Source organism: Oncorhynchus nerka, linkage group LG2 (genome assembly GCF_034236695.1).
Source record: "Oncorhynchus nerka isolate Pitt River linkage group LG2, Oner_Uvic_2.0, whole genome shotgun sequence".
Taxonomy (NCBI): domain Eukaryota; kingdom Metazoa; phylum Chordata; class Actinopteri; order Salmoniformes; family Salmonidae; genus Oncorhynchus; species Oncorhynchus nerka.
In genome coordinates, this window is record NC_088397.1 from 11,600,266 (window position 1) to 11,612,211 (window position 11,946).

An 11,946-nucleotide genomic window follows, 5' to 3' on the forward strand; every position below is an offset into this window, starting at 1 on the left:
CTAAGGTGAACGCACCAATTTGTAAGTCGCTCTGGATAAGAGCGTCTGCTAAATGACTTAAATGTAAATGTTCTTCTCTTGTCTTCTTCTCCTCTCTTCTTCTCTTGTCTTCTTCTCCTCTCTTCTTCTCTTGTCTTCTCCTCTCTTCTTCTCCTCTCTTCTTCTCTTGTCTTCTCATTTACATTTTACATTTAAGTCATTTAGCAGACGCTCTTATCCAGAGCGACTTACAAATTGGTGCATTCACCTTATGACATCCAGTGGAACAGCCACTTTACAATAGTGCATCTAAATCTTTTAAGGGGGGTGAGAGGGATTACTTTATCCTATCCTAGGTATTCCTTAAAGAGGTGGGGTTTCAGGTGTCTCCGGAAGGTGGTGATTGATCCGCTGTCCTGGCGTCGTGAGGGAGTTTGTTCCACCATTGGGGGCCAGAGCAGCGAACAGTTTTGACTGGGCTGAGCGGGAACTGTACTTCCTCAGTGGTAGGGAGGCGAGCAGGCCAGTGGATGAACGCAGTGCCCTTGTTTGGGTGTAGGGCCTGATCAGAGCCTGGAGGTACTGAGGTGCCGTTCTCCTCACAGCTCCGTAGGCAAGCACCATGGTCTTGTAACGGATGCTGCTTCAACTGGAAGCCAGTGGAGAGAGCGGAGGAGCGGGGTGACGTGAGAGAACTTGGGAAGGTTGAACACCAGACGGGCTGCCGTTCTGGATGAGTTGTAGGGGTTTAATGGCACAGGCAGGGAGCCCAGCCAACAGCGAGTTGCAGTAATCCAGACGGGAGATGACAAGTGCCTGGATTAGGACCTGCGCCACTTCCTGTGTGAGGCAGGGTCGTTGGCTCTGTGTTGTAGAGCATGAACCTACAGGAACGGGCCACCGCCTTGATGTTAGTTGAGAACGACAGGGTGTTGTCCAGGATCACGCCAAGGTTCTTAGCGCTCTGGGAGGAGGACAAAATGGAGTTGTCAACCGTGATGGCGAGATCATGGAACGGGCAGTCCTTCCCGGGAGGAAGAGCAGCTCCGTCTTGCCGAGGTTCAGCTTGAGGTGGTGATCCGTCATCCACACTGATATGTCTGCCAGACATGCAGTGATGCGATGACGGATCCTGGTCACCTCAAAGGGGGAAAGGAAAGATGAATTGTGTGTTCCTGCCGGGAGGACAATGATAGGAGAGACCATGTGAGGTTATGACAGAGCCAAGTGACAGAGTGTAAGAACCTTAGGAGAGGGCCTGAACAGAGCCCTGGGGACACCAGTGGTGAGAGCACGTGGTGGAGACGGGACAGGTTCATCGCTTTGGACGCCACCTGGTAGGAGCGACCTGTCAGGGAGGGCGCAGGTCCTAATCCAGGCACTTGTCATCTCCCGGAGATGCCCAACTCGGAGAGGGTGGAGAGGAAGATCTGATGGTTCACAGTATCGAAGGCAGCCGATAGGTCTAGAAGGATGAGAGCAGAGGAGAGAGAGTTAGCCCGTAGCAGTGCGGAGCGCCTCCCTGATCCCAAGTCTCAGTTGAATGCACTCTCCAGTCTCCAGTGAAACCCGCTACAAGACTGATTTGCTTGCATCACGGAGCTGTGAGGGGAACGGCACCTCACTACCTCCAGGCTCTGAGAGGCCCTACACCCAAACAAGGGCACTGCGGACCCTGGCCTGCTCTGAATCGCCTCCCTCCCCCCTCCTCCCTCTCTGTTTTGGAGACTGAGGAAGACAGGATGTTCGCTCACTGGTCTGGCCCCCTTGAATGGTGGAACAAACTCCCTCACGACGCCAGGACAGAAGGGAGTCAATCACTCACCTTCCCGGAGACACCTGAAACCCCACCTCTTTCAGGATGATACCTAGGATAGGATAAAAGTTAATCTTCTCTCCCCTCCCCTGGAAAAGACCTAGATGCACTATTGTAAAGTGGCTGTTCCAAGACTGAGATTTCATCTGGAGAGAGAGGACCCTATCCCCTCCTCTCTCTCCAGCTAATTCCGTGACTCTCCTCTGCTCTCATCCTCCCGGGAAATACTGCCCATCAGATCCTCCTTCACAGGTGGATTGCGTCCTACCTGACAGGTCACCAGGTGGCGTGGCAACTCCATTCACCACTGGTGTCCCCAGGGCTCTGAGGTCAGACATATCAGTGTGATGACACACCTCAAGCTGAACTCCGGCAAGACGGAGCTGCTCAAAGGACTTCATGATCTCGCCATCACGGGGTTGACAACTCCATTGTGTCCGTCCCAGAGCTCTGGGTAAGAGCAGTCTGCTAAATGACTTAAATGTAAATGTAAATGATGTAAATGTTTTCAAAATGGTTGACGAAGTCATCTGCAGAGAGGGAGGAGGGGGGGAGGGGGAGGAGGATTCAGGAGGGAGGAGAAGGTGGCAAAGAGCTTCCTAGGGTTAGAGGCAGATGCTTGGAATTTAGAGTGGTAGAAAGTAGCTTTAGCAGCAGAGAGAGAAGAGGAAAATGTAGAGAGGAGGGAGTGAAAGGATGCCAGGTCCGCAGGGAGGCGAGTTTTCCTCCATTTCCGCTCGGCTGCCCGGAGCCCTCTCTTCTTCTCTTGTCTTCTCCTCTCTTCTTCTCTTGTCTTCTTCTCCTCTCTTCTTATCCTCTCCTCTTGTCTTCTTCTCCTCTCTTCTTCTCCAATCCTCTTGTCTTCTTCTCCTCTCTTCTTCTCTTGTCTTCTTCTCCTCTCTTCTTCTCTTGTCTTCATCTCTTGTCTTCTTCTCTTGTCTTCTTCTCCTCTCTTCTTCTCTTGTCTTCTTCTCCTCTCTTCTTCTCTTGTCTTCTTCTCCTCTCTTCTTCTCTTGTCTTCTCTTCTCTTCCTTCTCTTTTCTTCCTTCTTCTGGTTCTCTCCTCCACCCTCCAGATTCTCCCCAAATGGATTTCCTACTGACATTACAAGGGCCCTATAGGCCATAACTAGAGGGAAGACAGCTGCTGTGTGTGTGTGTGTGTGTACACAATCAGCTGTAACATGTTACTATGAAAGAATAAAGTGGAATAAAACACAACATTTCCCCTAAAAGAAAACTGAAACATTTATGAAATGTGGAACTCTGAAAACAGTGTGTATACTTGGCCAAAAATATGTTAACAAACTGTATTGTGTTGATCATTGCCTATGAAGCAGTAGCCCTTTAAGGTTGCAGGTATGGGTGTGGTTAGAGGCGAGTCCAAACCACAGACGCCATCTTGAATTATGCTGCATTCATAACCAAGTGGGAAGCTGGTAATTACCAGTTGAATGCATTCATGCGCTTTGAACTCATTGAGAAATGCTGATTGGCTAATTACCAACAAGCTGTGTCAACAAAAAACTAAAGTATAGCTATCATGCTTGTAATCAAATTATAGTTTTCAAAAACAATATTAATAGATTGCTTTCAGAAAATACATCCAGATTTGCTCTCTAAATCAAAAGGAAGATGAACAGAATACATTTTTTCAAGAATTTGTATTGTGTTTTTACCGTAAACAACAACTGCTGAAGATGCCGCCATGTTTGCCGCCATGTTTTCGGTCTCTCAAAGAGTTGAGCAAGTGGGAAACTCGGAGCACGGGGATGATAGATGAGTTTCCCACCAGTCATATTCTGGTATTTACGAAATGACCAGATGTGAACACAGCCTTAATGCCTGGGATTTGTTTATATACATGTTTTTCTGTTGGATTGTATATTTCCTTTCACTTGGACTTCCATTCAAAGTCTCATCCAGAGGTTCTGGTAAAGTTTTCAGTTATTTTGGATTTTCTCTCTGACTGTTGACTCTGTTGCTCAGTACTCCTTAATTGCATTGCTTATTGAACCCCCAATGTTATTCCTGTCACTATTATTAAACTGAAAAGGTTACCTCCGACTTATCTCTGACTTATCTCTGACTTATCTCGGACTCATATCCGACTCATCTCTAACTTATCTCTGACTCATATCCGACTCACCTCTGACTTATCTCTGACTCATATCCGACTCATCTCTGACTTATCCTCAACGTATCTCTAAGTTTGTGGTGAATGCAAGGTAGTTGCACAGCGATTGAAAGGCGGAAACAGAGAGGATGTGGAAGAGAATAGAAGATCATTCTCCCCGTTCTATTTGACATCCATTCCTTCTCTCACTGAATATACTGACTGGATATCAACCCACTCCTCGTTCTCACCTCTCCAGATCTAAATGAGCATGTCAATCTGTTACCTCTCTTACTCATCCCTTCCCAACATGGTCGCCACCCCCGTCATGCATATATAATGAAGGGAGGGATCTGTTAACCCCGAGATAAGACTCGACAGCTGTCCATCAAAGAAATTCATTCTGAGACATCCAACCCAGGCTAACAAAGAGAGAATGTGATTATTGCGAGATAGAGGAACACGTTTTCTAATCATCCCTGGCAGATACAGGGAGGCTGGGACACTTAGGACTCACTCATCTACAATAACATCTTTGATTTCCCCCACTCCTCTGCATAATCATGGAGTAATGAGTGTAGCTGTGGTGTGCCATGCGGCCTCGCTGCACAGCTAGCGCTGAAGTGCTAAGAGGCTGTGGGGATGAATGGGATAGGGGAAGAGTGTGTGTGTGTGTGTTGCTTTGTACTGTGTGTGTGTGTGTGTGTGTGTGTGTGTGTGTGTGTGTGTGTGTGTGTGTGTGTGTGTATCACCACCTCTATTGCTGGGGCACATTAAAAAAATTGCAATTACATAGGTGCATGGAAGCATACAGGCCCCAGAATGATTTGTCCATTCTGCATTCACCAGAGCAGTTAATTTCTTCAGTGGCTAAGTAGTTCTAGAATGTTCTGTAACATAAAAAGCTTGCAAGAGTCACAGTGTATCCTCACGGTTTTTGCCACAACGTGTCACGTGCTCATTTCGCTTGGTGTCAGGAAGTGGCGCATTTTCAAAGGGGGACAATGTTGAACGCTTCAATGCACACATCTTGAACAGCATTGTGTTGAGGGCTCTGGTTTCCAGACGTCTCTGGTACAGAAGACCATAACCCACAGGAGAAGAAATGCACATACACACACACACACACACACCATAGGAACAAAAGCTCGTAGACCCAAAGAAGAATTAACATGGCTTTCTGCATCGGCAAAAACTGCCTGTACCAAATCAAATCAAATTGTATTGGTCACATACACATGGTTAGCAGATGTTAATGATAGTGTAGCGAATTGCCTATGCTTCTAGTTCAGGTCGTGCAGTAATATCTAACAAGTAATCTAACAATTTCACAACAACTACCTTATACACACAAGTGTAAAGGAATGAATAAGAATATGTACATATAAATATATGGATGAGCGATGGCCGCGCAGCATAGGCAAGATGCAGTAGATGGTATAGAGTACAGTATATACATATGAGATGAGTAATGTAGGGTATGTAAACATTATATAAAGTGGCAGTGTTTAAGTGACTAGTGATACATTTATTGCATCCAAATGTTAATTATAAAAGTGGCTAGAGATTGAGTCTGTATGTTGGCAGAAGCCACTCAATGTTAGTGATGGCTGTTTAACAGTCTGATGGCCTTGAGATAGAGACTGAAAAACAGCTTCTCGGTCCCCGCTTTGATGCACCTGTACTGACCTCACCTTCTAGATGATAGCGAGGGGAACAGGCAGAGATTCGGGTGGTTGTTGTCCTTGATGATCTTTTTGGCCTTCCTGTGACATCAGGTGGTGTAGGTGTCCTGGAGGGCAGGTAGTTTGCCATCGGGGATGCATTGTGCAGACCTCACTGCCCTCTGGAGAGCCTTACGGTTGTGGCCGGAGCAGTTGCCGTACCAGGCGGTGATACAGCCCGCAGGTTTTGGTCGCGGGCCGTGTCAGTGCACTGTATTGTACTCAAAGCGAGCAAAGAAGTTGTTTAGTCTGTCTGGGAGTAAGACATCGGTGTCTGCGACGGGACTGGTTTTCTTTTTGTAGTCCGTTATTGACTGTAGACCCTGCCACATACCTCTCGTGTCTGAGCCGTTGAATTGTGACTCTACTTTGTCTCTATACTGACGCTTAGCTTGTTTGATTGCCTTGCGGAGGGAATAGCTACACTGTTTGTATTCGGTCATGTTTCCGGTCGCCTTACCCTGATTAAAAGCAGTGGTTCGAGCTCTCAGTTTTGCACGAATGCTGCCATCAATCCACGGTTTCTGGTTGAGGTGTATGTGTGCGTGTTGTGTGTCTCTCTGTGTGTGTGTATGTATGTATGTGTGTGTGTGTGTGTGTGTTGTGTGTCTCTGTGTGTGTGTGTGTGTATGTGTGTGTGTATGTGTATGTGTATGTGTATGTGTATGTGTATGTGTATGTGTATGTGTATGTGTGTGTGTGTGTGTGTGTGTGTGTGTGTGCTAGTACCTGTGAATAGCAGCAGGGATGTGAGAGCGTTTTACCCATCATGCACTGTAGTGGAAAGTGCGAAACTCCGACACCTTCTCTGCTCTCTCTGCTGTGTGAGTGAGTGTGTCAGGTTACTAAACAAAAATACCACTCAGAAACACGCTTTTGGTCATTGTTTCATTAGACCACTGTGGTTACAGACCCACACATTTTTGCATATCAACAATACAGTTTAAGACACAGAACTTTCAAAATGCAGAAAGTGTCACACACACACACACACACACACACACACACACACAACCCCCACCATGTCTTCCCTTTCCATCAGCCCCCTGCCCTCCTCCCAACTCACGAGACGCTGGGGTGACATAAATAGAGCACATGCAGACTGAAGCCTGTTAAATATTCATGAATATGCTCCTGTGAGTTGACATGTGTGCCACAGACGGGCTGGTGGTGTGTATGCCCAGGCAGCGAGCAGAGCAACAGGCCCAACCCCCACTATTACACTCTACCAAGCCCCATCCTGCGACTTATGAGGTATGTATCAGAGGCTCGACATGCTCTTCTCACACCTACTGTGATGGTCCAGGCCTAAACCACACAAAAACAACACTAGACACTATGGAACACAACGCTTTTACTATCTCATCCTGGAATATACAAGGTCTGAGGTCATCTGCCTTTGCCTGAAGAGCAGGAACACAGACTTCATCAAAGAAATGGAAATACAGACATTGTCATCCTACATCCTAAGAAACCTGGTGTAAAAGAGACAGACCTACTGGTTGCCCTCTAGGTAACAGAGAGCTGGTAGTCCCATTCACCAAACTACCAGGTGTGAAACAGGGAAGAGACTCAAGGGGTATGATCATTTGGTATAGAGCAGACCTAACTCACTCTATTCAATTTGTCAAAAAACAGGAACATTTTACATCTGACTAGAAATGAATAAGGAAATGATCTCAACAGAGAAGAATGTCCTCGTGTGCTACCTATATCCTCCCACTAGAATCCCCATACTTTATTAACGATGACAGCTTCTCCATCCTAGAGGGGGAGATCAACAATTTCCAGGCCAGATACATGTACTAGTCTGTGGCGAACTAAATGCCAGAACTGGACAAGAACCCGACACCCTCAGCACACAGGGGCACAAACACCTACCTGGAGGTGACAGCATTTCTATGACAACTATGACAACTACAAATACCTAGGTGTCTGGTTAGACTGTAAACTCTCCTTCCAGACTCACATCAAACATCTCCAATCCAAAGTTAAATCTAGAATTGTCTTCCTATTTCGCAACAAAGCATCCTTCACTCATGCTGCCAAACATACCCTCGTAAAACTGACCATCCTACCGATCCTCGACTTCGGCGATGTCATTTACAAAATATCCTCCAATGCCCTACTCAATAAATTGGATGCAGTCTATCACAGTGCCATCCGTTTTGTCACCAAAGCCCCATATACTACCCACCACTGCGACCTGTACGCTCTCGTTGGCTGGCCCTCGCTTCATACTTGTCACCAAACCCACTGGCTCCAGGTCATCTACAAGACCCTGCTAGGTAAAGTCCCCCTTATCTCACCTCGCTGGTCACCATAGCAGCACCCACCTGCGCTCCAGCAGGTATATCTCTCTGGTCACCCCCAAAACCAATTCTTCCTTTGGCCGCCTCTCCTTCCAGTTCTCTGCTGCCAATGACTGGCACGAAGTACAAACATCTCTGAAACTGGAAACACTTATCTCCCTCACTAGCTATAAGCACCAGCTGTCAGAGCATCTTACAGATTACTGCACCTGTACATAGCCCATCTATAATTTAGCCCAAACAACTACCTCTTCCCCTACTGTATTTATTTATTTATTTTGCTCCTTTGCACCCCATTATTTTTATTTCTACTTTGCACATTCTTCCACTGCAAATATACCATTCCAGTGCTTTACTTGCTATATTGTATTTACTTTGCCACCATGGCCTTTTTTTGCCTTTACCTCCCTTATCTTACCTCATTTGCTCACTTCGTATATAGACTTATTTTTTCTACTGTATTATTGACTGTATGTTTGTTTTACTCCATGTGTAACTCTGTGTTGTTGTATGTGTCGAACTGCTTTGCTTTATCTTGGCCTGGTCGCAATTGTAAATGAGAACTTGTTCTCAACTTGCCTACCTGGTTAAATAAAGGTGAAATAAAATAAAAACTAAAATGACAACATAAGCAACAAAAACGGGTTCCAACTCCTGCAGCTCTGTCAGACGCTGGGTATGTAGATAGTCAATGGTCGGCTTGGAGGGGACTCCTAGGGTAGGTGCACCTACAGCTCATCTCTTGGCAGTAGTACTGTAGACTACTTTATCACTGACCTCAACCCAGAGTCTGTTAGAGCGTTCACACCCCTATCAGATCACAGCAAAATCACACTCTACTCGAACAGAGCTATGCTCAATCATGAAGCATTAAAGCCAAAGGAATGGAATAATATTAAGAAATGCTATAGGTGGAAGGAATGTAGTGTGGAAATCCACCACAAAACTATTGGGCAACAACAAATTAAATCCCTCCTAGACAATTTCCTGGACAAAATGTTTCACTGTAATAGTGAAGGTGTAAACTTGGCAGTGAAAAACCTAAACAGTATATTTGACCTCTCAGTTTTCCTATCAAATCAAGCAGACAACCTAAGAAAATGAACAACAATGACAAATGGTTTGATGAAGAATGCAAAAACCTAAGAAAGAAATTGAGAAACCTATCAACCAAAAATATAGAGACAGAGAAAACCTAAGCCAACTTCACTAAGGTGAATCACTAAAACAATACAGAAATACACTACGGAAAAAGAAGGAACAGCACGTCAGAAATCAGCTCAATGTAATTGAAGAATCCATAGAATCTAACCACTTCTGGGAAAACTGTAAAACTCTGAACAAACAACAACACAAAGAGTTTCTATCCAGTAGGGAGATGTATGGATAAACCACTTCTCCAACCTTTTGGGTTCTATAACAAATAACAAACAGCAACACAAAGAGTTTCTATCCAGTAGGGAGATGTATGGATAAACCACTTCTCCAACCTTTTGGGTTTTATAACAAAGAACAAACAACAACACAAAGAGTTTATATCCAATAGGGAGATGTATGGATAAACCACTTCTCCAACCTTTTGGGTCCTATAACAAAGGACAAACAGCAACACAAAGAGTTTCTATCCAGTAGGGAGATGTATGGATAAACCACTTCTCCAACCTTTTGGGTTCTATAACAAAGAACAAACAGCAAACACAAAGAGTTTCTATCCAGTAGGGAGATGTATGGATAAACCACTTCTCCAACCTTTTGGGTTTTATAACAAAGAACAAACAACAACACAAAGAGTTTCTATCCAGTAGGGAGATGTATGGATAAACCACTTCTCCAACCTTTTGGGTTCTATAACAAAGAACAAACAGCAACACAAAGAGTTTCTATCCAGTAGGGTGATGTATGGATAAACCACTTCTCCAACCTTTTGGGTTCTATAACAAAGAACAAACAGCAACACAAAGAGTTTCTATCCAGTAGGGAGATGTATGGATAAACCACTTCTCCAACCTTTTGGGTTCTATAACAAAGAACAAACAGCAACACAAAGAGTTTCTATCCAGTAGGGAGATGTATGGATAAACCACTTCTCCAACCTTTTGGGTTCTATAACAAAGAACAAACAGCAACACAAAGAGTTTCTATCCAATAGGGATGATGTAACCTGGATAAACCACTTCTCCAACCTTTTTTTGGGTTCTATAACAAAGAACAAACAGCAACACAAAGAGTTTCTATCCAGTAGGGTGATGTATGGATAAACCACTTCTCCAACCTTTTGGGTTCTATAACAAAGAACAAACAGCAACACAAAGAGTTTCTATCCAGTAGGGTGATGTATGGATAAACCACTTCTCCAACCTTTTGGGTTCTATAACAAAGAACAAACAGCAACACAAAGAGTTTCTATAGTAGGGTGATGTATGGATAAACAAACCTTTTGGGTTCTATAACAAATAACAAACAGCAACACAAAGAGTTTCTATCCAGTAGGGTGATGTATGGATAAACCACTTCTCCAACCTTTTGGGTTCTATAACAAAGAACAAACAGCAACACAAAGAGTTTCTATCCAGTAGGGAGATGTATGGATAAACCACTTCTCCAACCTTTTGGGTCCTATAACAAAGGACAAACAACAACACAAAGAGTTTCTATCCAGTAGGGAGATGTATGGATAAACCACTTCTCCAACCTTTTGGGTTTTATAACAAATAACAAACAGCAAACACATATACATGATCAAATACAAATCTTAGAATCAACTATTAAATAAAGACGACCAGAACCCACTGGATTCTCCAATTACATTGAATGAAATACAGGACAAAATACAAACCCTCCAACCTAAAATGGCCTGTAGGGTTGATGGAATCCTAAATGAAATTATAAAATATAAAGACCACAAATTCCAATTGGCTCTGGCATCTTCCCCAATATTTGGAACCAAGGACTGATCCTCCCCGTTCCACAAAAGTGGAGACAAATTTGACCCCAATAACTACCGTGGGATATGCATCAACAGAAACCTTGGAAAAATCCTCTTGACAGACTGTCACGTGTGCTCCCTCTCCGGCCTCTAGGTCACCAGGCTGCTCGTTATGGCGCACACCTGTCACCATCGTTACGAACACCTGCGCGTCATTAGACTCACCCTGGACTCCATCACCTCCCTGATTTACTTTCCTTATGTATGTCACTTCCTTTGGTTCCTTCCCCAGGCGTTATGGTTTCTGTTCCAGTTTAATGTCTGTGCGTTGGTCGTGTTTCTTGTTTTGTATTTAGTTGTGTTTAGTTCTTAAAACACTCACTCCCTGAACTTGCTTCCTGACTGTCAGTACACTCGTTACACAGACCACTTATTCACCCTGCACACCCTAATTGACAAACAAACAAAACAAAACAAAGGCAGTCTTCTCATGCTTTGTTGATTTCAAAAAAGCGTTTGACTCAATTTGGCATGAGGGCCTGCTATACAAACTGATGGAAAGTGGTGTTGGGGGAAAAGCATATGACATCATAAAATACATGTACACAAACATCAAGTGTGCGGTTAAAATTGGCAAAAAAAAACAAATAGGGCAGGGCACTAGAACAGTATGCAACACCCGGTCTTACCCTACTAGAATCTGAAGTCAAATGTCTACTGTTTGCTGATGATCTGGTGCTTCTGTCCCCAACCAAGGAGAGCCTACAGCAGCATCTAGATCTTCTGCACAGTCTGTCTGTCTGTCTGTCTGTCTGTCTGTCTGGCTGGCTGGCTGTCTGGCTGTTTCTGTGTCTGTCTCTGTCTGTCCCTGTTTCTATGTCTGTCTGTCCCCCCCCCCCCTCTCTCTCTCTCTGTGGCTGTGTCTGTCTGCCTGTCTACCTGTGTCTGTCACTCTTTCTGTGTCTGTCTCTCTCTCTTTGTCTGTCTCTGTTTCTGTGTCTCTCTCTCTGTCTGTCTGGCTCTGTCTCTGTGTCTGTCTGTCTCTGTCTCTCTCTCTGTTTCTGTGTCTGTGTC

The 11,946-nt window shown here is 44.7% G+C and overlaps 1 protein-coding gene across 1 annotated transcript in view; it reads right to left on the reverse strand.

Annotated features, from left to right (window-relative positions):
* LOC135572548 (uncharacterized) overlaps positions 1–11,065 on the reverse strand; it is an 80,682-nt gene extending 69,617 nt beyond the window's left edge. Inside the window, exon 1 of the mRNA XM_065020684.1 lies at positions 10,949–11,065. Within this exon, the coding sequence (XP_064876756.1) occupies positions 10,949–11,065 (117 nt within the window). The remainder of the gene's footprint in view (positions 1–10,948) is intronic.
* Positions 11,066–11,946: the final 881 nt, after the last annotated feature.